General features: G+C 37.9%; 1 protein-coding gene across 1 annotated transcript in view; it reads left to right on the forward strand.

Moving 5' to 3' along the window:
- XIRP2 (xin actin binding repeat containing 2) overlaps positions 1-24,699 on the forward strand; it is a 311,886-nt gene that overhangs the window by 249,615 nt on the left and 37,572 nt on the right. Inside the window, 2 exon segments of the mRNA XM_078070938.1 lie at positions 16,427-16,587; positions 21,511-21,648. Of these exon segments, the coding sequence (XP_077927064.1) occupies positions 16,427-16,587; positions 21,511-21,648 (299 nt within the window).

Below are 24,699 nucleotides of genomic sequence, written 5' to 3' on the forward strand. Positions count from 1 at the left end.
CTTTCCAAGCAAACATTTTTGTGCAGTTCTAATTTTCCCTTGCTCATGTGGTATCCTGCGGAGCATTTTTGGTGCTGAGCTGGGTTTCATTGTGGGAGACTCACAGGTTCACAGGCAAAAGTTTATTTTTGCTCCCTCCTGGAAGCTCTAATTCTAACTTTCACATCTCCGGGCTGCTTAAATAACTTCTGTTACAGAATTTGGAACTTGTTTTCTACCCTTTAAAAAGAAGTAGGAGAGAGAAAGTAACAAAATCTGTCAACAGGAACCGTCAAAAGATGGGCACTGAATCTTGCACTATTATTTCTAGACAAATTCATTTGAAAAATGCTTAATGGTCATCCACTGTGTATCAGTCATGATGCCAAATGTTAAATACCTATGAAGTTGGCTGTCTTCATCTCAACTGTCCATCTAGAATTTTAGTCTCAGATAATAATAAAAATTTAATAACCGCTTCTGCAAAAATGTTAGGAAAAGCTCTGCCTCTCATTGTTAGGGAAAGCACAAGCATATCATCCTTAGAAATGCTTTATATCCCTCCTATTCCCAAATAAGGGCACATGAGGAGCATTTCTGGCCACTGTGTGATGGCCCTCCTACCATATTCACACTGTACATGTTGCCGTTTTGTAAACTGATGAACCTAAGAGATTCTTTGACCGAAATCATGGTAGATATGGTTATGCAGGCAAGACTTAGATGGAAACTGATGCTGAGCTCCTGGCTAGTCATTGATAACCTGCAGTTGTCATTCTGTGTCTAAAATTTTAAAAATAATATCTAAAGACGAACAGAGATGCTTAACTCTCAGTTCTTTCCTTTCAGGTGAGTTGTCCTAATACAATGGCAGGTCACACTAAGTTGAAATGACTTGTCCATCTGCCCAAGGCTTTTGGTGCCTAAAAGGAATAGTCTGGGGAAGTGATTCTATTTTAAAGCTTCATATGGAATTTTACAGTGAAGCACAATATATAGTTTTTAAATTGCTTTTTTACATTTCACTCTCCCCAACTTCACTCCTTTCACCTTCTTTTACACTTGAGTTTAATACCATTGGTCTAGGAAAATTTTGTTTGCAAGTTTTAATTAAATTCTTTGTTGTTCACAGATATCACTGTCTTAATGTGCATGGAAAGAGCAAGTTTTAATCTGAATAACATTTAAAGGGTGATTTTTACACTTCACCCTTTAAAAACAGGAGTGAAATAAGCAGCATAAGCTGATGGTGCACTTATAGGATTAGGTTTTGAATCTGAGAGAAAAGAAACAAATGTCAGTGCCAAATTTGTAAAGATAAATAAGTATAAATAAATTAAGGGATGATGAAACTGACTATGTATTTCATGTGTATCTTAAGCAGGGCAGACTATTATTAAATTACGTCCACTCTTTGGACCGATCCTAGTACCGGCATTTCATTAGGAAACGGACATCATCTTTTTCTTTTGAAGTTACAGTCCGCATTTATATGCAAAGGGCATGGAGGGCACCTTAATGGTGACAGGGAGAACAACCCAGCACCTGAATGACTCAAAGTTTTGATACATTAAAATTATTACACTTTAACTTATAAACATCTTTGTTCTATATCAAAGTTTTGATACATTAGAATTATTACACTTTAACTTATAAACATCCCTGTTCTATATTTAAAAGACTGGTCAAAATGTATAGAGCATTTTCTAGTACGCCCTACAATTATGGGGACAGTGACCAGAAAGTATTTGGGACAGTACAAACATTTGAACAAGATGCCGATTGCCTTCCATTTTAGAGAGCGTTAGAGGAATCTATAGCTTTGGGAAGAAAAACAGTATCCTACCTGGATTCTTAACATATCTGCTGAACATTAGCACTTTCGTCTTCCTACCCGAGATTAAATGATTAAAGACCACATCATTTTGAAAGCGTTCATTTTCTTAGGTGGAATTTTTCTAAGTACATCACTGCTCTGAAAGAGTGAACTTACTTCCAGAGGAGTCGGGTATTTATCAAGCAATATGTTACATTATCTCAGCATTTTCTCTTTTCCCTCGATGGCTTAGCTTTTCCAAAAAATATTCAGTAAAGAAAGTATGTAGAATCAGCATGGTTTCCCTTCTTTGATCAAGCCTCTCAGCCATTAAGTTCGAAAGAAAAAAAATAACATATCAAAGAATCTGTTGTTTGTAGACTTGGGCAGAGAAAGCACTTTAAACAAAGACGTAAGGTCTTTGAAAAGAGTTTGTGTAAATTCAGAGACTGAATTTCTGTAAGACAAAGGCTTAAATTAAATATATTTTATTATTCAGAGGAAAAGGGTGATTAGTAGGATAAAAGCTGCTACAGCATCAATCGCCTAAGTTGGTGAGAGTCAGAATTTGATGATTTGGGCTTTCTTTTAATAGCCTTTGTCACACGCTCACCTCAGGAGAGAGGGGAAAGTTGGAAAGAGCGTCAAGTATCAGGGAATTCCCCAAATCAGATCCAGAAAAGTCTGGCTGCTCCAGAATGCAACTAGCACAGAAATGATTTAAAGTAATAATCGGGACGGACTTAACTTCCCCGTCTCTGCCCTCACGCAAACAGCTTAAAGGTGGGTACGCCAGGGAGATGGTTCTCAAAGCTGCGGATTATGAAAGCGTCATCATCTCCCTATTACTGTTGCTCATTTTTGACCCGTTGAGTGTCAACAGTATACTTGGAACTCAACAAAACAGCTCAATGCACATGGAATTTTACAAAGCCTATGAGAGAAAAAAGCAGACCATTTTCAGGAAAAGCAGATTCTGAGCTAGTGTGCATGAGTCATCTCCATCTACCAACAAATTGCTTCAGCCCCAGAATGAAGTCACTTTTGTGTAATCTGGAGGTCCTGATGGTTTTAGAGGTGCTGGTGGACGTCTTGACTAGTCTGTTCCTGCCCTGGCTTTCAGAGGCACGTATGTTTGCTGCTCACCACAGACTGAGCTTGATGACTCTCTCTCTGTGGTTGAGAAGTGATTACATTTGCTTGCCATTTGTCTCAAGTTCCAGCCTAAAAAAAACAAAAACAAAAACAAAAACACACACACAGACACGGAAAGAAAGCGACGTTCTTCTCACAAAGGCACTGCCCACTAGTAACTGAGCCATGCATGAAGGACATTTGGAAACGGGGCAATCACAGGGAGTTTGGGGAAAAGAAAAGCAGTAACGAAGCAGTAGGAATAAAAAAGGAGTACAGTAGGGAATAATGAGTGAGGAAAAGGAGTTCTATCAAAAAGGGAGCAACTCAGGGAGACATGGAATAATGCAAAATGATATAAAATTGGGATTTTCTAGAATAGAGAGTCTAAGAAGAAAAGGAAGGAATTAAATTTAAATAGAAGGAATACTCAAAGAGGAAGAATACCTATAGTCAAACTAAATGAATATAGCAACACCTCTATTGAGGGGTTAGTTAACACCTAAATAAAGGTACTTAGTAGAGGTATTTAGCAGAAGTACTTAGTATCACATAGGTACTTAGCCAGCAACAATGGAATGGATCACAGATGAGGAAATCTAGGACCGTTCTTCTTGCCTGTGGTAGGCAGCCACCCGGCAGCAGAGACAAAGGAGTGGCCGATCCTTACCACCTGGCTGGTGCAGACCAGGGTTCGCTGCACCGTGCCCACTGCTCAGAGGTTGCATAGGGAAATGAAAAAAGTTAAATAACTGAGTAATGGTTTCATGATTTTACCTAAATTATGTAGAACAGGGGAAACCATGAGGAGTATTTTTTGGGGGGAAACAGAATAGATCTGTCCCTATCATGTGATATACTAGGGTTATTTTCATGAATTTCACATTTGTTGAGTACTACCTTGTTGCTTGCTGGTGAAAAATTGGTGATTCATCAGCTAGTGCCAGGACACACTTTGAATATCATATACATTGAGTTAGTAATTTCTCCACCTTCATATATTTTCTTCATCTCTGTGGCTGTATGAGTAAGACTGTGCCAATTTCTTTGCCTCAATCTCAACATGTAGTTATCCATTCCTTCATGATTGTTGTGTTCTCCTTGTTTCAGGAAACATGGTGGATACCTGATTTATAAAGAGGAATGGAATAGCCTTACAGAAGGCTTTAGATTTAAGTGGATCAGAGTTAAGTCCTATCCTTTCTACTTACAGCTTTGAGCCTTGGGAAGTTTCATAACTTTTATTATTCTCAGACTTGTATCAGCTCGGCTTATCTGGATGATTACACTTAGGAGATGTAATAACACTTAGAGTAACTGGAAGCTAGTGAGCATTTATTATTTACTATGTGCAAGATATTCTGTAAACTCTACTTTCGTAAGATTTCCTTCACAGGCAATCCTTAGGTTCTGTTATCATTCTCATGATATAGGGAAGAAGAATGAGGCTTAGAAAAGTTAAGCAATTTGCCTAAAGTCAAAAGTGAGTGTCAGAAATAGGTTAAATATTGGGCTTTCTGGGTCCAGAGTGGATGGTTAATCCGTGTGTGGATCAGCCTCCTGCTGGATAAGAGCCCAAGACAGAGCCTAGAGTGGAACAGGTTTACAAAATTAACTTAGCTCCGCCGTGGGCTGAAGGGACTTACATTTTGGTGGAAGGTGACAGAAGTGGGGGCGGGGCGGGGGGGAACTCAAAGATACACTAAAAAGTAATGTCATACAAACAGAAGTGTAATTTTTAAGTGGTGGGAGAGCATAGTAGAGGGCGCTACTCACTGCCTGCATTAAGTGGGGGAAATCTGAAGGGAAATTGAGCCTCATGGCAGGCTATCTGTAAAGGGCTTTTTAATCCCATCAAATAGGATTGGGCTTGATCCATCTTAATTTATTTCATCTCGGTATAAATAAATGTGGTTTGGGGGGTGGGGATATGGAGTGTGTGCCACCAAGTTCCTCAAGATTCCCCTCCTAAGGAGGGCTGCATTTGGTGTATCTTCAGACAAGCCAACTTCCTTTGCAGGACCAGCCATCTGGGAGCTTGTTTTATTCAGAACTCAGCATCTTGAAATGATGCAACCTGTTGTATTTCTGTTTTTAGAGATAAGGCCAGATCAACACTTGTTATAATACTGTGTTTCTTGAGGATCTCTCTCGTGTTTTTCTTTTCTTCTCTCTTCAAGTAGAGCAGGACTTTATATAATTCGTGCCCAGCCTTGAGCACTGTGCTTGGCCCACTGTAGATGGGCAGTAGATGTTTACTTAATGCATGACTGAATCCTTAAGAAGAGAGATTATCAAATACCTTAATTGTATACCTGAGATGCAGATTTAAACAAGAGGACACTGTGATGGAAGCATGACACCAACTCTCATGCCCTGGAGCAGAATAGATCAATAGAAAATTAGGGCAGTGGTCCTTGCTTTGCATCTCTCTTCCCCTAAAGTTCATCCCTTTCCCCGATTGCTCAGATTGATACCTAACCCTGTCTCAAGTTTGATCCCTCTAGTGACCAAGGAAATATTGAAGAATTTGCTTCAATTTCTAATTCTAAACTCAAGCTTATGAGGATGAAAAAAGAACCAATTAGAGTCATAGATACTCAACTTCATTGGTTTCCCTTGGACTTATCCCTACATGCACTAAAGTGAACGTTTAGAAAGGATTTGTGGACAGATGTTTAGGAAGCAGAAAAGAGGATTCATATAGCCTCAATTTAAAATGTACTTTCTAATAAAACATTATATTTTAATTAAAAATATTTACATAAGACACTGTGTGACTTGAATAGGTAGTTCAGAAATACCTGAACTCAATTCCAGGCTCAGCCACTTACTATATGATTTTATCTTTTGAATGTACTTTCTTCATCAGCTAAATGGAAATAATACCACCTATCAGATATGGTTGCTGTAAAAATTAGATATAAAGTGGAGATGAATCAGAATATACATAAAATGCTTAACACATAATCAATACTCATTAACAGATAGTTATCATTGTCATAATGCAATATAAATTTGATTATGCTAGGGACTTATGTTGTAAAAATATGCACCATCGATAGACATTTAATGGTTCTAATTTATTTGATCATTTCAAAGAAATTTAAGTCATTTTATTCAATTATTGATTTTTGTAACTGGGCAATTCTTTAACTAAACTAAACAATTAATTTAAAAATATTTAATAGCAATGTGATTAAATTTCCAAATATGCCCAAACTGGCACTATTACTGTACTAATAATTTTCTAATTTCTGACTAAATTCTATTCATTCTGCTTTAGTACAAGAAGTACTTCTTATGAGATGATAGGAGATGATAGGAGCTGCGGAAAACAGGATGAGTCTGTATGACATTACAGTTAGAAATGGCCGTTCTCTTACTCAGAGAGATTAAAATCTAAATGGACATTTAAACCCAGTCTTATCTCTAAGAAGATGGATATTTCTTTTGGGGGGCATGAAGAATAACTTTAAGGACATTTCTATTGCAAAGTGGTTTGCATATATAGATCGGTGTGATTTGGGGCATCTGGAACTAACACGATCTGGAAAGGATCTACCGTGTGGTGATTTGTGACTTGGACAGGTGCATGTACATGTACGGTGGATGCTCACGTTAGTTTCCTACTGCTGCTCCAGCAAATTAGCACAAAAGTAGTCGTTTACAATGGCACAAATTTGTTACATTATTGTTCTGGAGGTCCAAAATCCAAAATGGGTTTCATTGGACCAAAATCAAGGTGTTGGGTGGGCCAAGCTCCTTCCAGAAGCTCCAGGGGGGAAATCGAGTTTTCTTGCCTTTTCCCGCCTCTGGAAGCTGCCTACATTCATTAACTCGTGGGACCTTTCCTCCACTTTCAAAGCCAGTAATGTAGAATCTGTACTGTCCCGCCAGCCCCTCTCCCTCACCCCTACCTCTGCTTCTGTCATCACCTTTTCTTTCTAACTGGGACTCTCCTGCTTCTCTCTTTCACTCATGAGCACTCTTGAGACTATTACATGGAACCCACGTAGATAATCCAGGATAATCTCCCCATCTCAAAACCCTTAACTTAATCACACCTGCAAAGTCCCTTTTGCCATGTAGAATAATACATTTACAGATTCCAAGGAGAAGGATGTGAACATCTTGGAGGACCAATATTTTGCTTCCAACATTGCTGAATCTTGTCTTCTTCCTCTAACAGGCAACTGGAAATACAGGATCTCTTCCAGTATCTGGTGAACTTGAAGCGTACTGGTTAGGGAAGGGTGAGTGAGGAGGCAAGAACTAATTCTTTTTATAACCCTGAGAGATTATCTGTTTTTGTTCATGTATAAAGCATGGTGAGCAGATGAAATCAGATGAATGAATGGATTTGGGGGGAAGTGACATGTGTACACACAACAACACAGTGCATTTGGAGGGAATAGGACCAGAGGGAGGTTAGTTTAAAAAATGGAATCTGGTTCACTCTGCTCATTTGCTGGATGGATGCCACAGTACAGTTTTTGTGTGGAAGTGTGGCATACACTTCTACTCATTTTACTCTTTGCCCTTCCTCCCCATTATTTTTAAGAACTGTAAATTAATGCAAGATTGTACTATATACTTACTCTTTCAGTTTATTCTCCATTTCTTGGTTTTATAATATTCAAATGGAGTAAAATATATAAAACTCAAATTGATTACAAATTTAGGGGCATCTGGGTGGCTCGGTTGGTTAAATGTCCGACTCTTGATTTCCGCTCAGGTCATGATCTCAGGGTGGTGAGATCGAGCCCCTTGATGGGCTCTGCACTAGGCACAGAGTCTGCTTGAGATTCTCTCTCTCCCTCTCCCTCTGCACTTCCCCCTGCTCTCTCTCTCTCTCTCTCTCTCTCTAAAATAAATAAAAATCTGGGGCGCCTGGATGGCTCAGATGGTTAAGTGTCTGCCTTCGGCTCAGGTCACAATCCCAGGGTCCTGGGATCGAGCCTCTCGTCGGGCTCCCTGCTCTGTGGGGAGTCTGCTTCTCCCTCTCCCTCTGTCTCTCCCCCTGCTCATGCTCTCCCTCTCTCTCTCTCTGTATCTCTGTGTCTCAGATGAATAAACAAAAAATCTTAAAAAATAAAATAAAATAAAATAAAATAAAATAAATAAAAATCTTTAATTTGACTTGGCGGCCGCATTCTGAATGTTTAAGAGAGATGAATTTCATCATTAGCTGAAGGATATGCAAATATTAAGAATTATAGAAAACTTATTCATGCTAATGGCTGTGAGCCAATGCTATGTCCATCAGTATGATATCCCGTTCACAAATCCAAACTGGGTTATAGATCATATATTTAGATTTGATGGAATTTAGTTCATCACTCTCCCAATTTAGTTCTACATCAATTTTCCAAGTACTAAGCAGTTGATTTCTTTATAATGCATCCAAAATACAATCGCAAGGCTATTGATGTGGCACTGGAAGTGTGTTTGCCTGCTTGAAGCTGCTCTCTGTGTTCGCGTCAGCTTCGTGGGCCTGAGTGGCATGCGAGCGTTCTGTCTGGCTCTTAGTTTGGACTGAATAAAGATTTCTTGGATTAACTTTAGAAAAGTTCAAAGAAAAAAAAATCATTAAATTCTCATTTATTTGCTCAAGAGTTCAAGTTACTGTTAAACCTTAGAGTTTCTTTTGAGTCATAATTATACACTGGGTTAGCTCTCTAGCACTATTTTTTATATGTTCTTATTGTACATGCAATAAGAGGCAGTTCACCACAGAAAAAGGCATCTCTTTGTCATTTGAAGTCTCCTTTATTGATTTACTGGGAAGGTGATTATTTGGGTTTGGCTTTGGTTTTTGGACCCGTGTACTCCTTGAGAAGTAGCGCAGACCTGGACTGTCACAGACCATGGAGCCAGACTGTGTGGCTTCCTCTTCCAGGTCTCACACTCACCAGCCACCTGTCCTTGAGCAAGTACTGTAACCTTTCTGTGTCTCTGTTTCTTTATCTGTGAAATGGAGATAAAAAAAATAAAAATAGTCTCTATCTCATAGGGTGGTTGAGAGCACTCCATGGATTAATGTCTGACACATAGAAAACACTGCATGTATATTTGCTATTGTTTTTTTACTTGAGTCATTCTTTTGAGTCCTTTATCTGTTGTTCAATAATGTTTGCAGTTTTATTTCTGATGTGTTCGTGTTCTTTACTAAATAAGTAATGCTTTTAGCCTATTTATTATAACTGCCCCCTCCAGTTTTCCTTTTGTCTTATATTTTTGTTTAAAAGATTTTTGACTTTACACTTTTTTTATGCTTAGAAAATCTAATTGAAATCATTTTCTACTTCTCTGAAGATTTTTCATCATTTTAAGAAGCATTTAGTTCTTCACTCCATCTAATACCCTGTAACGTGCTGTGAGGTGAGGAACTGTTGGATGTTTTCCACAAAAGCATTAGCCAGTTTCCCCATGACTTGTTGGTAACGCTGCTGTCTCACCCCGTTGCTCTTCCACATACTCATATGGCCAGCTCCTTCATGTTTCAGTGCAGATGTCCTACTTCTCAGGATGCTTTCCCTGACACCTGCTCGTTGACACACCTGAGTAGATTATGTCCTCACCGGGAGGCTCTCAGGGGCAAACCCATTAACTCTTGGGTTGTAATTGCCTGTTTTTCTTTCCAACTAGTCTGAAAGCTGGGGAGCATAGTGAATGCATCATGTGCTTACTATAGATAACCAATAGTTGTTTAATGATAATAAATATATTAAAAGAAGGCTTATTAATTATATAGTGTGGATCATTTCCTTTTGAAATTTCATATGGTGGGGCGCCTGGGTGGCTCAGTTGGTTAAGCGTCTGCCTTCAGCTCAGGTCATGATCCCAGGGTTCTGGGATCGAGCCCCGCATCGGGCTCCCTGCTCAGCAGGGAGTCTGCTTTTCTCCCTCCTTCCCCCTTGTGCTCTCTCTCACTATCTCTGTCTCTCTCAAATAAATAAATAAAATATTTTAAAAAAAGGAAGAAATTTCAAATGGCAAAGATGGAGGGAGATATGTGAATGTCACCCACAGTAATTAGATTCCCAAAGAATTCTCCTTTTTCTTGTTATTGATGGTGTTTGTATGTTTCTGTACTAGGCTAGTCCGCACCCAGAGGCCTACAGTGTTACAGTTTCATAGTGGGATTAGTGTCTTCCAACTACTGATGGCCCTGCTATCTCATTTAGGGTACTTTGTCTGTAATGTTATTTTGCATGAAAAGAATATAGCCACAATGACTTCTTCATTTTATATTTGCCTGTTACATTTTTACCCAATATTTTCTTTTTAAGTTTTGTGTTTTGTTTTAGGTTGATTTTTGACCTGTGGTTATTTTTATGACTATTACATCTGATCTTATTTCTACCTTCTTGTTTAGGTATTATATGTTAAGGCCCTTTGTTTTCTTTTGGAGTGACTTTTTTTATACAGACTGCCTTTGAGTTTGTGTTAACGTCTCACTTGAGTACCAGCTTGGATTCATACAGACTCTAGCTCACAAAACTAAAATTTCAGTAACCAGTAACCAATTTTCTAATTCCTTTTAGTATTCAGTGTGATAAAGAGGACATCTAAGGATATCTGAATTTGGTTTCTTCATCACAGAAACTCTTCATAATTTTAGATAATTGTAGAATTTTTCTCTCTCCTTGTAAAACTTGCAATGTTTTACAAGGATTTACTGTTATATTGGTGTTTCAAACTTAATTTTATTTCTGGATTAGGGTAAATATTTTAAGTCTATGCCCAAATTTTATTGTTAGCAATTTTTCTTCAAATTTATCTTATTTGTTCTGACTCATCATTTTACAGTTTGGATTTTGCTCTCTGTTCTCTCTGTTCTCTGTCATCTCCTTTCACATTGCTGTTAATGTTAGTGATTTTCTTTTCCACAGCATGTATTATTCTATTTACTGCCCCCAGTGTGTATTTTAACTCTTCTAAAAACTTTAATACCCCTAGTTCTTTTCTCATCTCTGACCGCTTTCTTTTCTTCTGATTTTACCTCAGCTGGGTGTCTGCTGTAAATCAGACACAGCTATTATCAGCTTTGTAACACTAGCAAGTGGTCTGTCAATGAGATGCAGAGGTCAAAGGAGCTTACTTTATTCTACAGACTTCCACATAATCCATATTGGGTGGGCAAAAGAGATAAGAAATAAAGTGACTCACAAAAATTTAAACAGTATTTGTGTAAGCCAGTTTTGATAGCCCTGGTGTTTAATATCTACCTTTCATCCAGTTACATCCATTATAGTATTGTTTTTTTTTTTTAATTTTTTTATTGTTATGTTAATCCCCATACATTACATCATTAGTTTTAGATATAGTGTTCCATGATTCATTGTTTGTGCATAACACCCAGTGCTCCATGCAGAACGTGCCCTCCTCAATACCCATCACCAGGCTAACCCATCCTCCCACCCCCCTCCCCTCTAGAACCCTCAGTTTGTTTTTCAGAGTCCATTGTCTCTCATGGTTCTTCTCCCCCTCCGATTTCCCCCCCTTCATTCTTCCCCTCCTGCTACATTCTTCTTCTTCTTTTTTTCTTTCTTAACATACCTCTGAAACAAATAATGCAATATCCATTATAGTATTGTTGTATGGTCATCCTTTCCATAAAACTTTATATCAAGTTCAACTACAGTTTAGAAATGTGTCTGCCATATTTTGAAAGTAAGAAATATTTACATTTAGAAAATGTGCTGAGGTGGAATCTTGCTTTAGAAATAAAATCATGACAGAGCACTTGGCTTTGTGACCTGTGCCACACTGGGTGTTTTCTGAAAAGACATTTTTCTGACTTTGGCCATATTTTCGAGCAACGCAGTGATCCCAGCACTATCGTATCAAACCATTGACCTTTATTTCCAAATTCTTACTCTATGAAGATCTTAGGATCATATATATAATTTATTACTTCAGAGTTCTAGACAATTATTTGTTTAATGGGAAATGAAGAGAGACCTGTTATTTGTTAATGTTGTAAGAACATACCCTTTTATAAACCACTGAATTCCAAACTTAAAATTTCCTGAACAGCTGGTTAGAAGAATAGTTCATAATAATGAACCCTTTTGAAATACCTGTTAATACTAATCTGTGCATATTTCTAAGAATTGTTTCACTGATAACAGAAGTGGTGAAATGAGAAGAAAATCCCAGAGTGCATTAATTACATTGACTATTCCTCATTGTTTTCTATGTCTGACTTTTTAAAGCTATTATTTTACTCCATAGAAACACAGAAAGGTGACTATGCAATCCTGCTGTGACTGACTACAGGCATGTGAATAATTGGTCTGGAAAGGAAGAGCAGTTTATCTTATATTGTACTACTTTGCTTTTTAAAAAATGCTTTAAACATGGACTCTCCATAAAAAGTAAAATTCAGGAAGGTATAATGAGTTTTGTAACTGGGCAAATTTTATTGGTTGATTGATTTAGTTACCTTGTTTTTAAAAACTGCAGAAGAAAAGTACATGTTTCAAGCTCAAGAAAATAGATTTGTAGTCACACATCTCTTATGATTTAAGAAAACAGGAAGTGGATGTAAGTGAATACTTACATATGTATGTATCTGTGTACATCTGTATATATACATAAGTATACATAAGTGGACATAAGTTAGATCTATGTGTAGTATATTATAAAAAATAATAATATAAATCTTTTCCCTAAGAACCTCAGAACTCTTCTTATAAAAGACATTCTTATCCTTGGCATATAATCATTTTCATGATAACAGCTTGTATTTTTTAGTGTTTTATTTTCTTTCAAAGTGCTTCCTTCTATGTTTTTTCTGCTTTATAGGATTTATTCTCTTCTACAAAGAATGACTATTTTGGGTGGATTAGCAATTATTTTCTCATCAGCAAACAAAAGAAAACAGTTGATATTTAGGCTGCAATGGATTCTATGTCCAGCTATGCCATTAACTCTGGAGATTCGGGAGAATTCACTGAACTTCTTAGGATTTTCGTTTAGTCATCTGCACAACGAATTGCCACTAAGCCCCAGAGACAAGTTACTTCTAGTACAATGATTTTGTGATGTTAATATTTATAATGCTTTCTAATAGAAATGGTCATTTGAAAAGTTCGTTTTCCCTTCCTTTTTCACAGACCACTTTAGCCTTATGGCATGTTCTTTCACAGTATGATTTCCATACTTAAATGTATGCAAATTTCCCCTTATTTTTCCATAGGTGTTTTATTTTATTTATTTTCTTTTTTTTTTAAGATTTTATTTATTCATTTGAGACATACACACACACACACACACAGAGAATGAGCAGGGGAAGAAACAGAGGGAGAGGGAGAAGCAGGCTCCCCGCCGAGCCAGGAGCCCGATGTGGGGCTCGATCCCAGGACTCTGGGATCATGACCTGAGCTGAAGGCAGACACTCAACCATCTGAACCACCCAGGCACCCCTCCAAAGGTATTTTATGACAAGGGCATCTTTACTTGATCTTGTGTGTCACCTCTCTCTTTAAAGTTTCCCTAAACTCATTTCATACTGTTCTCCAACCTCAGTTACATTCAAGCCAATTACATTCAAGCCTTCTGAAATGGCACAGTAGGAGGTCAGGGGACCAATGTCCCTGCCTTCTTCCTCACCTATCCCTAAGAAAGGGGCTGTCTATGGCGCAGTCGGTAGAGCAACTGCCTCTTGGTTTCGGTTCAAGTCATGATCTCGGGGTCATGAGATCGAGCCCCACGCAGGGTTCTGTGCTCACCACAAAGTCTGCTTGAGATTCTCTCTCCTTCTCCCTCTGCCTCTGCCTCTGCCCACCCCCAACTCTCTCTCTCTCTAAAATAAATAAATAAATCTTAAAAGGGGGGGCTGTCTTATCAACCTTAAAAAGTTATATCAGGTGTCATCAGCACCAAGATAAGGGCAGATAGACACACTGCCTTAGAGTACACGGGGCAGGAAACATCACCTGTTTGTGAGGTGAAGAAAGGACAGATGTGGACTTAGAAGGTTAAGAAACAATATGGACACAGCTTATTAACTCAAGGTAGTTTTCTACTCTATGACTACCTGTGTAGGCAAAGTTACTGATGGGAAAGAGAGAGAAATTAAAATGTAGTGTCTTTTCTGTGATCAAAATGAAAGTCCACAAGGCAATGGAATCCAAATCTCTTAATAATCCGGCCACTGATTTCCTGACCATTAATCTTGGGCATTTGCCAGTAGGATGAAAATGATAAAAGTCAAATATTTGAAAAGTAAATGCCATCTGTAAATTTTAGCAAAAATAAACTGCTGACTTTCTGTTAAGATAAATAAAAGAATGACATCTTTTATGAACAGAATGCACAAAATGAAATTTTTATTTTAATGTGGAAAAACTTTAGGGAGTCATGTTCAATAAAATCTATATAGTGATCATTCACAAGAAAGTAATAGTATAGTTAATATAAACTGAATTCATCTGTGTAGATAGGTAATCCATGGGGGAAAATAGAGATATATTTTCTTTATCATGTGAAAAACTTTCAGTAGCATGTGAGAATGTGTTTTTATCAGAATCAACTGGAGGGATGTACTTTTGTATGGATATGAGGTTTTGAATGACAGGTGAATTTCACAAATAACTGACATTTGTTATATACACATCAGCGTTGTACAATCATCGCGTGCATATATCACAACTTCATATTCCTGTATATTTTGTATTTATGGTAAGTAAAATATATTTACAATTTTAATTGAAATATGTGAAAATGTTTATTTGAATACGAAGTCCCTATGGAAAACCAGATACTCATGGAACCAAAACAAAGGATTTTTAATTTTTTCTGGATCATAGAAGTTGTGCTCATCTTCGGTTGTGTACATAAACCTTAAAAGAAACTAAAAATAGAAAAAGCAAACAAGGGGCACCTGGGTGGCTCAGTCGGTTAAGCAGCTGCCTTCGGCTCAGGTCATGATCCTGGGGTCCTGGGATCGAGCCCCACATCTGGCTCCCTGCTCAGCGGAGAGCCTGCTTCTCCCTCTCCCTCTGCCTGCCACTCTGCCTACTTGTGCTATCTATCTGTCAAATAAATAAATTAATTAATTTTTAAAAAAAGAAAAGAAAAAGAAAACAATTCTGTAAGATGGCTCGATGTGGGAGCTGGCGGACGAGGTAGGAAGAACAGGAAAGGGAAGAAACAGCTTGGTTATCTGTCACCTGGGATTGTTTGGGTCTTGGTGTACAGTGTACAGTGATTAAATCAGACCAATCCAAATAACGAAGTACCCTGAAGAACCAGCCCTACTCTATGAGTTCCAGAAACTACCAGTCCTAAGGTGAAAGGCAGGGGGTGCATGAATGATCAATGAATATACATAATACATGCATGCAGGCATACATGTATGGATGTATCTGTATGTAGATAGGTACCATATCCCGATTGGTCCCAGAAAGAGCCCTTGCACATGATTCTGGAATTAGAGTTCTTTAAGAGTGAATAGTAAACCATCAAGCAGAGTGATAACAGCAAAGAATACTAGATTAGAGAAGAAAATCTAGTTTTGAGACCAGCTCTGGCATATATAACTGAAGAGCCCTGAAGAGTCCCTGTCTTCCTTTCATATAAGGAAACATTTAGACAGGTTTCCATATGCCTAAAAGGAGCTGGTTAGATTAGGTTAGACCGTATGATCTTTAAGACCTTCTGTTTCTAACAACTGTTATTCTGTGATCATGCAATCAGTCTTTTGCTCTGTTTCCAAGCATGTAATTCCTGTTACCCTGTATTTTTGTCAGGTAGATGGCTTAAATGGGAAAATAACAGACCATCTGAAATGGGTGACTGACAAAGCTTTTTCTAACGGTGCTATTATTTCTCTCTCATGTAACACATGTCTCTGTGGATAAAAGAAATAAACCCACAGTCTAATTCTCATGGCAATGGCTTATTTTAGCTAGATCTCTCTCCTCGAGTGTTAAGGGGTGGAGAGAGAAGCAAAGAGCAATTTTTAGACTTGCTAAAGTTTTAGTCCACCCATCAAATCTGCCTCTAATTAATTGTGTGATCATGGGAAAGTTTTCTAACCACTGTGACTCTCTATGTTCTTATCTATAAATTTCAGAAAAGAATAGCACCTACCTCATGAGGTTGTTAGAGAAGTAAATGAGATCATGCTCTTACAGCATTTAGCCTAAATTCAACAGACGGTGCCTCAGGAATGTTCATTATTAACATTATGAAGCTCTTAATAACTATTTTTCATCAGAATAATCACAGGAGTAGGAGTGGAGACAGTGTTTTTGTTTGACATGCGCATAAGCATATGCTCCTGTATGGGCATTTTGTAGCTTTGCTTGAAAGCTTGAAGAGAAGAGGGTGACTGTGGGACATTGAAAACACAGTACTGTGAAATGTTGCAGTCTGTTTTATGAGAGCAGGTATTTAAAATGCCTTTACTGTTCATAAGGTGATGCTATTTGCTCTTCAAAGCCCGAAACACGTATCTGAGCATGCTACGTTTGTTTTCAGTGACTGTTGGCCCTGATAAGCCTGCGAGTGGATTTGCAGAAGACGGTGGTGCCCAGAGCGAGGGCGTGTCAGACCTCCAGGAAGTGGTGTCCTTGAAGGAGCGGATGGAGAGGTACCAGGCAGCTGTCTCCAGGGGTGACTGCCGCAGCTTCTCCGCCAATGTAAGCTGCCCCCGGTGGTTCTGCACGGGGCAGTGGGCTTTTGGTCTGCCCTTCACATACGCTCCTTCCATCGCTATACAGGAATACCACTGGGCAGTGGGATAAAGTGGAGAAAGCACAGACATAGTGTGAATCAAAGTCAGAGGTTACTTGCTGTGTGAATTTGGGCTACTATCTTAACCCCGCTCTGAGCTTCAGTTTCCTTAACTGTAAAATGGGAGTAGCCATCCACCACAGAGGGTCTTAGAGAGAAGTCAAAGAGGTAATTTACATGGAAGCCATAAGGCAGGGTATAAATGTGTTATTATTGCCATCATTATCATTTAACCTATGGCTATTCTCCTCAGGAAGGTTGGGAATTAATTTCAGATTTTAATAATGTGGGTCTGCATGCCGCCCTCCTCGGTCTCATGTCTAGTTCATTTAAATTCACTGGAAGTATCTTTTTTTTTTTTTTTTTTTTTTGCTTTTCTCATTTCTCTGTACGCACTAAATCCATTAGGAGTAGCTTAATCAACATAGAAACGAGGGAGATTAGCAATGTAGGCACTCTGCTAAACCAATTATGATTATAGGAAACAGCAGGATTCAGTAGGACCACCAATTTTTGGAGCCAAAGCATAAAAAGTCATATTCAAAAGAATTTGTTGGGTTCCATCATCTGTGGCCTTCAGTCCACAGGGTTTGATGAGTCATTTTATTAGTAGCAGCTTTATAGCTTAATGGAATATAAGGATACTCTTTTATAATTATAATCTCCAAATTAGCAAAGTTGTTCATTTAACCAAAAGAGAAAGAGAAAGAATAGCCAAGAAGGGTGGTGTTCTAAAATAGCTAACTCTTAACATTCTTCTTTACAAATTATTTAGAGACAAGGCTGACTGTGCCAAACTCATTAACAATATTGTAATTCCAAATGACATTTAAGTTTTTACATAGTCATTAAAATCCATTTTAGATGCAGCATGGATTTTGAATGAATGTACAGAAATCACAGAAGCAGCTTGAGCTCTTCCAAAATAAATAGTATCACTCCAGGGCCTCCTGCCAGTCTTCTTAGATAGCACCCCCTGCTGGATCATTACGGAACTTCACTACAAATTAGTGTTCGAAATTGGAAAAAAGATTCTTGGGGAAACAAACGGATTTTGAAAGCATTGAGTGAGAGACGGGTTATTTAGTAAACAATGTTTTTTTAATTTAGGAAGACTTTTATCTTTACAGACACTAGGAGAATACACAATAAGACAAATTGGTATGTATAATGTGCTAAAAAGAATATTTAAGCACTAAGAAAACTTAATTATCCCATTATTTAATACAAAAACAAAACGTTAATGCTATTATGAAGGTAGCCTACACATAAAGAATTTAATAATCCTTCTCTTCTCTGCCCATTTACAGGCAAAACAAACTGAGGGGAAGTGATTTATGGGAGATCATGCATTAGTGACAAACCAGACTAAATTCCTGGTCTCTGGACTCCTGTGCTCTTTTAACTGAATTCAGCTGCCTCTCATATAAGAAAGAATCTGTGGCCCAACAAATGCCCTATTATTTGGTTTGGCCCTAAGTTAATATTGTGCGGGGGCCGGGGGGAGGGGGAGGAAGAGCACAAATATTATCTCAGATAAATCCTGGTAAATAGCTAAAGAAAAACAAAATAACTGCCTTACTGCCTTATCTGGTCAGATGCATCAAATGTCTGTTCAATTACAAAATCATGGAAACTGCCTTTAGCAACTTTTCTGTCTACACAAAGAACCCAAGTATTTTATGTGCAAAATCTGGAGGTCTCTGATTCGGCCCCAAACTGAATCCATTATATTTCAGTCACATTGAGATCAGTTTCGCCTGGTCCTGGCCTCAGCCGGATGGCATTTGGTTGAACCTAAATAAAAGTCATGGCCGTGGAAAGGCGGTGGTCTGCAGGAGAGTCCTAGAAGAGAAGAGGGAGGTAACATTTGTTAAGCAATGAATTAAAATGCCAGATTCTGTGCTGTGCAATTTTATTTCCTTTATCTTTTTTAATGCAAGAAATATAGGGAAAATATATTGTTATTCCCAGTTTATAAGAAATAAAACTTGAACTCTATTCCAAGGTTTTAAGTGTCAGAACTGGGATTAGAATCAGTATTTGTCCAACTCCCCAAATTATGTTATTTCTACTATGTGCAAGGACCCAAGGACAGTTCTTCGTAAAGAAAATAGATAATTGTGTAATATATTAACCTGGGTAAGTGTTAGGTAGTTAAATTACCTTATTATTAAAACAACTTAATATTAAGTAGGTTCTATGTTAATTTGTTCATAAAATGACTTAATTATTATGGGCATACCCATTAGATTCCAAATCTTACTTCTGAGTCCAAGAATAAGGAACAGTGAATAAGGTTAACATAAAAATGTTTAACACAAAGCAGCCTGTTAGGTGGTCATTTACAATAGCACAGATTAGTTGACCTTATAGCATACGGGGCTAAACAAGGCAAAGTCCCAGTCATGGTCTCCATCGGAGCAAGGAAACATCACTCCAGCTCATGCCCACAGACTGCTCCTTGAGCAATACCACATATATAAACCTTCATTTACAAGCTGAGCTGAAGAAAGAAACCATATCACCACCACTAAACTACAATTCAAAGGACTTCCTCACTTAGGTGGGTGAGCAGCAGTAACAGTGTAATAGTAGGACTACTGACAAGATTCATTAACTATATGTATTTTTACACATGTAATATGGTCTGATTCCAAAGCGCAATGCTGAAGGAAAGGAATGGGTATATTTGGTTTTTTTATAACATTTGGTAGATGAGAGGCAACATGTTCAGTATAGGAAACGATATTTTTGTGAAAATGCACTTACTAGGAAAGTATTCAGTTATTAGCATAATTACTGAGGCTTACTAGATTAATTTGCGCATGATTTGGACATTGTTTATAGTTGTTGGAAAGAGTAGGCTTCTTCTTAACAATAATTGCCTTAATTTCCATAATTTAATACTCATATATTATCTATGTTTGATCAATCCAAGGAAGGCCACTTATGTACATTAAATGTCAGGGAGGGGTATAAGAAATACTGTGGCCTTATTTCACCCTTTCCCTTTTTTACCTTAAATTTCAAAATAGATGCCACACTTTCTCATGACTTTAACATGTATCAAACGGCAGTAACTGACCAGGATTTACATTTGAAGTTTGCTGCGGAATTTGGTAGAATATATATATCTAAAACATATAAGTATACATTCTTACCCCTTCTTCCCATGCAGCAAATATACATATTCTTAGATATCAGACAGTGCATGGAATTGGGGAAAAGTTATGAATCTGATAAAGCAACCACATGAATTTGCTAGTAATCCACATAATCCCGATTATTAATTCATTCTCCAATATTGTGGGAAACCCCAAGATTATAATTGTATTTTTAGGATCTGCTTGAGAAACTACATATTGGGTCATGATTTCAGGATTCCTGGAGTCCACAGTCCATGTTAGGGGAACTTCAGCTCATGGGCATCCAGTTTCTTCCAGGTCTCTAGGCTTCAGGGTTATATCAGGACTGGGCCAGACCTCAGGAGACCTCCTGTGATTTGAAGAGTTGCTGAATCTCTTCCCAGTCTTAAGCAGTCCTAGAAGCTTCCTGGAGGAGGGCTGGTTGGCATGGGGCCTGTTTGCTTGAGAGTTGTCATCCCATCTGGGCTTGAGTGCCTGCTGGGCTGGGGAGTCTGTTGAATCATCAAAACCAAAGCCCTTAAGTTACTGCACTTCCCACAGGGGCATAAGATCTGACAAGGCTCCTCAGTGTTTTTCAAGTTGCTCCAAATGATGCCTACTGAATTAGGCTTTCTGTTCTGCAAAATGCCAACAATAGCCTAGAATCCTTCTAACCCTAAACCTTCTAAGCTAAGTCCTGGGCTATGCCAACCCCAGAGTAGTTGTTTTTCTGCCTGTCCTTTAGTACTAGTGATTAAGACAGACTGCAGTCATTAAAACAGATATGGGTTCAAATACCAGCTTCTACTCACACCCCAGCTATGAGAACTTAACAAACTGCCTTACTTACCCAAACCTCAATTTCCCCATTTTAAAATGAGAATAAATGCCCATATCTCACAGAATATGGAGAAATATCAAATGACAAGATATATGTAAACACATAGAAATCATTTAGCACGAGTATTAAGTAGTTGTTACTATTACTGATATTGACATTTTTGCTTAAGAGAGGCTTGTTTTATTCATCTTTAGTGATTTAAATACATTTTGGAATGAGTCAAATGTTTTTAATATTCTTTTTTTTTTTTAAAGATTTTATTTATTTATGTGAGAGAGAGAGAGAGCGAGAGAGAGCACATGAGAGGGGGGAGGGTCAGAGGGAGAAGCAGACTCCCTGCTGAGCAGGGAGCCCGATGTGGGACTCGATCCAGGGACTCCAGGATCATGACCTGAGCCGAAGGCAGTCGCTTAACCGACTGAGCCACCCAGGCGCCCCAAATGTTTTTAATATTCTTAATAATGTGTTGCTTATGTAGACATTTGGGATTTTAATGACAACCTTACTGTGAGTTAAAATTGAATCCGTTATTCTAATTTCTACTAGTCTGTGTATTATTAGAGAAATGCATCCTACAGGTCTAATCTCCAGATATCCAAATCTATCTGAGATAAGGAGAATTAACTCAATATTTTGAAGTTCCTTCTGACTTTATATCAAACACTGATAAATGAGAAAACAACATGGAGAGATTTTTTTTTTTAAGGTTTTCTGTGAGGGCCTACCGAAATAATTGCTTATGTTCATATTTTTTTAATATACCACCCATCAATAATTGTCAACTATAAAAAATAATAGCTTGTAAATCCCATCTTGAACAGATATAAAGCTGAATTTTCCTTTTTCTTAAATTGTCTTAGATGATGGAGGAATCCAGAATGTGCACAGTGCCTGGTGGTTTGGCCAGAGTGAAGAAACAATTTGAGAAGGACAAATTTGCTTCTTCTTATAATACCTTGTCTCAGTACCAATACCAGCACCACAACAGATCTGAGCAGGTAATGCAACTGCAGGTAATGGATAAATCACATATGGTCGAAGTGCTCTAATTTCAGTGCCAATGCAGAAAGCCCCCTGTTCAGTGGTACATTTATTTTCATTACTCATTAACAAATATTGTAATTTTAAGATGCTTTAGAAAATCATCTTTAAAGCATATCAATGTATTGATTTACTTACTTGGAGCATTTTGTCATATTTCTAGGGAACCACGCTGGAATATTTTTCTTCTCAGCTTCTAATGTTTCAAACATAAATGAAAATTAAATAGCCTGGGTTAGTCAACAGGTAAATAGAAATGTTGAGAGCCACGTTTGTATTAAGCCTCTGCTTCTAGGTTGTAATTCATGATAAACTATCTGCTGGTTGTTTGCATAGATTAAATGTGAAGCATTATCTAGCTGATCATTGTGGTGAGTTTTCTGTTTTCTTTAAAATCATCAAAAATTGAGTAGTAGAACGCAGTTGCTACATAAAACTGCATAATGCAACTTCTACGTTTTATCTTATATAAAAGATTTTTTCCCCCATTTCATTCCTCCATTATCATATATCACCAAATATTGTCATGGGTTATAATGATTTTTGAATGTGAGAATCTCAGTAATAAAACCCATTAGACTGAGCTTGGCACTTTGAAAAATAGTAATTGCACTTGAAACAGCTGTATTTAGGTCCATGTTTTCCATGAGGAAGAGAGTAACTGGGGTACTTCTAAAATTTTGTAGTGGAAAATAGAAGGTAGTTTTTTGTTTGGTTGGTTTTTGTTTTAAGAAAAATCCTTAGGATATTTGGAGTTACCTAAGTTTTAAAAATTAAGGCAATTGTGTGGTATCGCATGGGTGGGGGGGAAGTATATCAGATAGATTAAAAATCTGATCTGTGAAATAGTATTTGTTTTCTTTTTCTGGCTTTGTCTGAGAAGTAAAAATTGTACAATATAAATAGCTCAATGAATTAGTGGTAAGATTTATTTTAACTTTGCCTGAAGGAAACAAAATGTGAATAAGAAATTAAGACTGGATATACTTGTGGTCTAATATATAGCTGTTGCAACAACGTAGGAGTCTTTAAGTGAGTCAGTTGTGATTGCTTGGAAGTGGTCAACAATACAAAATGTTGTTAGGATCGTTGATAACTTAAGTAACGAGGCCCACATAGAAATCTATGTATGTACAGATCCTTTGTTTTGCGGGGAAACATTGTGATAGAGTGTAAGGGCTATGGGGCTTGTAGATCTGAGTTCAGAGGCCGCCTCTGCCACCTACCAGCCGAGTGACACAGATGCAAGGCCACCTTCATGGCGCATGGCCCTGGGTGGTCACTCAGGGCCCCATTCTCAGAAGGGCCCCGCACTTAGCTTAATGCTTTGCTATCATCATTTTGAAATCCTTAATAATTTTGGAACAAGGGACCCGGGCCTGGCATTCTCATTTTGCACCAGGTCTGGAAAATTATGTAGTCAGTGCGACATAGACCGAATTCATCGACCCTCAACTCTCAGTTTCTGATTAAGATGGGGCAACTGACGAGGGATTTGCCCACCTCATGAGGTTACTGTGGAGGTCTAATATGACAAAGAGTGGTTTCCGTGAAAGTATTTCATTACCCATGAAACTTGAGGTCAGTTAGGACTCCTTAATATTGCAAGAGACAGAAAGCCCAACCAAAAGTGGCTTAAGCCAAAAGGAACAGTATAAATTCACAAACATGCAGTCTTGTGGAAGGGAGACCTGGTGTCAGCTCCAGTGGTTTCCTGAAGGAGCTGACCTGGACCAACCAATGTTTAGGAATGTTGCAAACCGGGTAATGTCAAGTTAATAGCTTGAAATCCGCCACAGCGAGAATATTTGAAATAGAGAAATTGGCAAATACAACAAATCAGGGGTATTCTTTCTTTCTCTCTTTTTTCCTTCCTTTCCTTCTCTCCTTTTTTTTCTTTTTTTTCCTTGAGAACCCATTGTTAAATATGTATTTCCTTACCATTAATGTAAGGGCTCAACCTATGTCCCTAGCATAGTAGCTAAGAGCAGAAAAATGAGCCAGATCACTTGCGTCCAAATCCCTACTCCTTCATCTATTAGTTGTGTGACATTAGGCAAGTTCCTTAGCTTATCTGTGCCTCAGTTTCCTCAATTATAAAGTCAAGATTATAATAGTACCTACCTCATAAGTTTGTTAAAAGGACTAAATGGATTATATTTGTAAAGTGCTTAAGACCATGCCTGGCCCATTTTAAACACTACACAGTGTGTATTTAAAAAACAAAAAAACAAAACAATAATAAGTATCACCTTGAACATATTTCTTTTTTTTTTTTTTTTTAACCTCACTTCTTTTGGGCTGGTCCCATTCTCACCCAGGTTTCCTCCAGATAGTAGTAAAATAGATGCAGAGAAAAAGTAAGATCTTTTTCCCAGAAGTTTCGGGAACAAGCCTTACTGCATCTAATTGGCTCTAAATGGAACACTCATGTTCTTCCTAGAACTAACTGCTACAGCCAGGGGACATTGGTCGGCTGAAGCCTCTGTACCTGTTGGCCTAAGTGGAAGTTCTCAGCATTCAGTTATCAAGGGAGAATAAATGGATACTGGGTAAAAACAAAACCAACAGCAGCAACATACAAAGGTTACACACACACCCACCCCCGCTATAAGCTCCTTGGAAATGTAATCTATTATTAAAATCTGTAGCCCCTACTCTGGAACATGAAATATTAATGCAATTGAGTGCAATAAATAAAACCATGCACTAGAAGTCTGAATATCTGCAGGACTGTGGGCCTGTAGTGACCTCTCTGAACTTCAGTTTCATTATCTACGTGTAGACATGTTAATAATACCCAATAATTCCATGAGGAATGACTAAGCCTAGGTCATAATGCCATCTAAGATAAATAATATAGAACGGAAACATGTTAGAATAAACTAGTAAATATCTTTTATTGAACTGTATACTGAGGTCTGTGAGAAATAGATAAAAGAAAAAAAGCCATCCACACCTTAGAAAATGAAATGACTAATTTATAATCTTTATTAGAAATTTGAGAT

Source organism: Halichoerus grypus, chromosome 4 (assembly GCF_964656455.1).
Source record: "Halichoerus grypus chromosome 4, mHalGry1.hap1.1, whole genome shotgun sequence".
NCBI lineage: Eukaryota > Metazoa > Chordata > Mammalia > Carnivora > Phocidae > Halichoerus > Halichoerus grypus.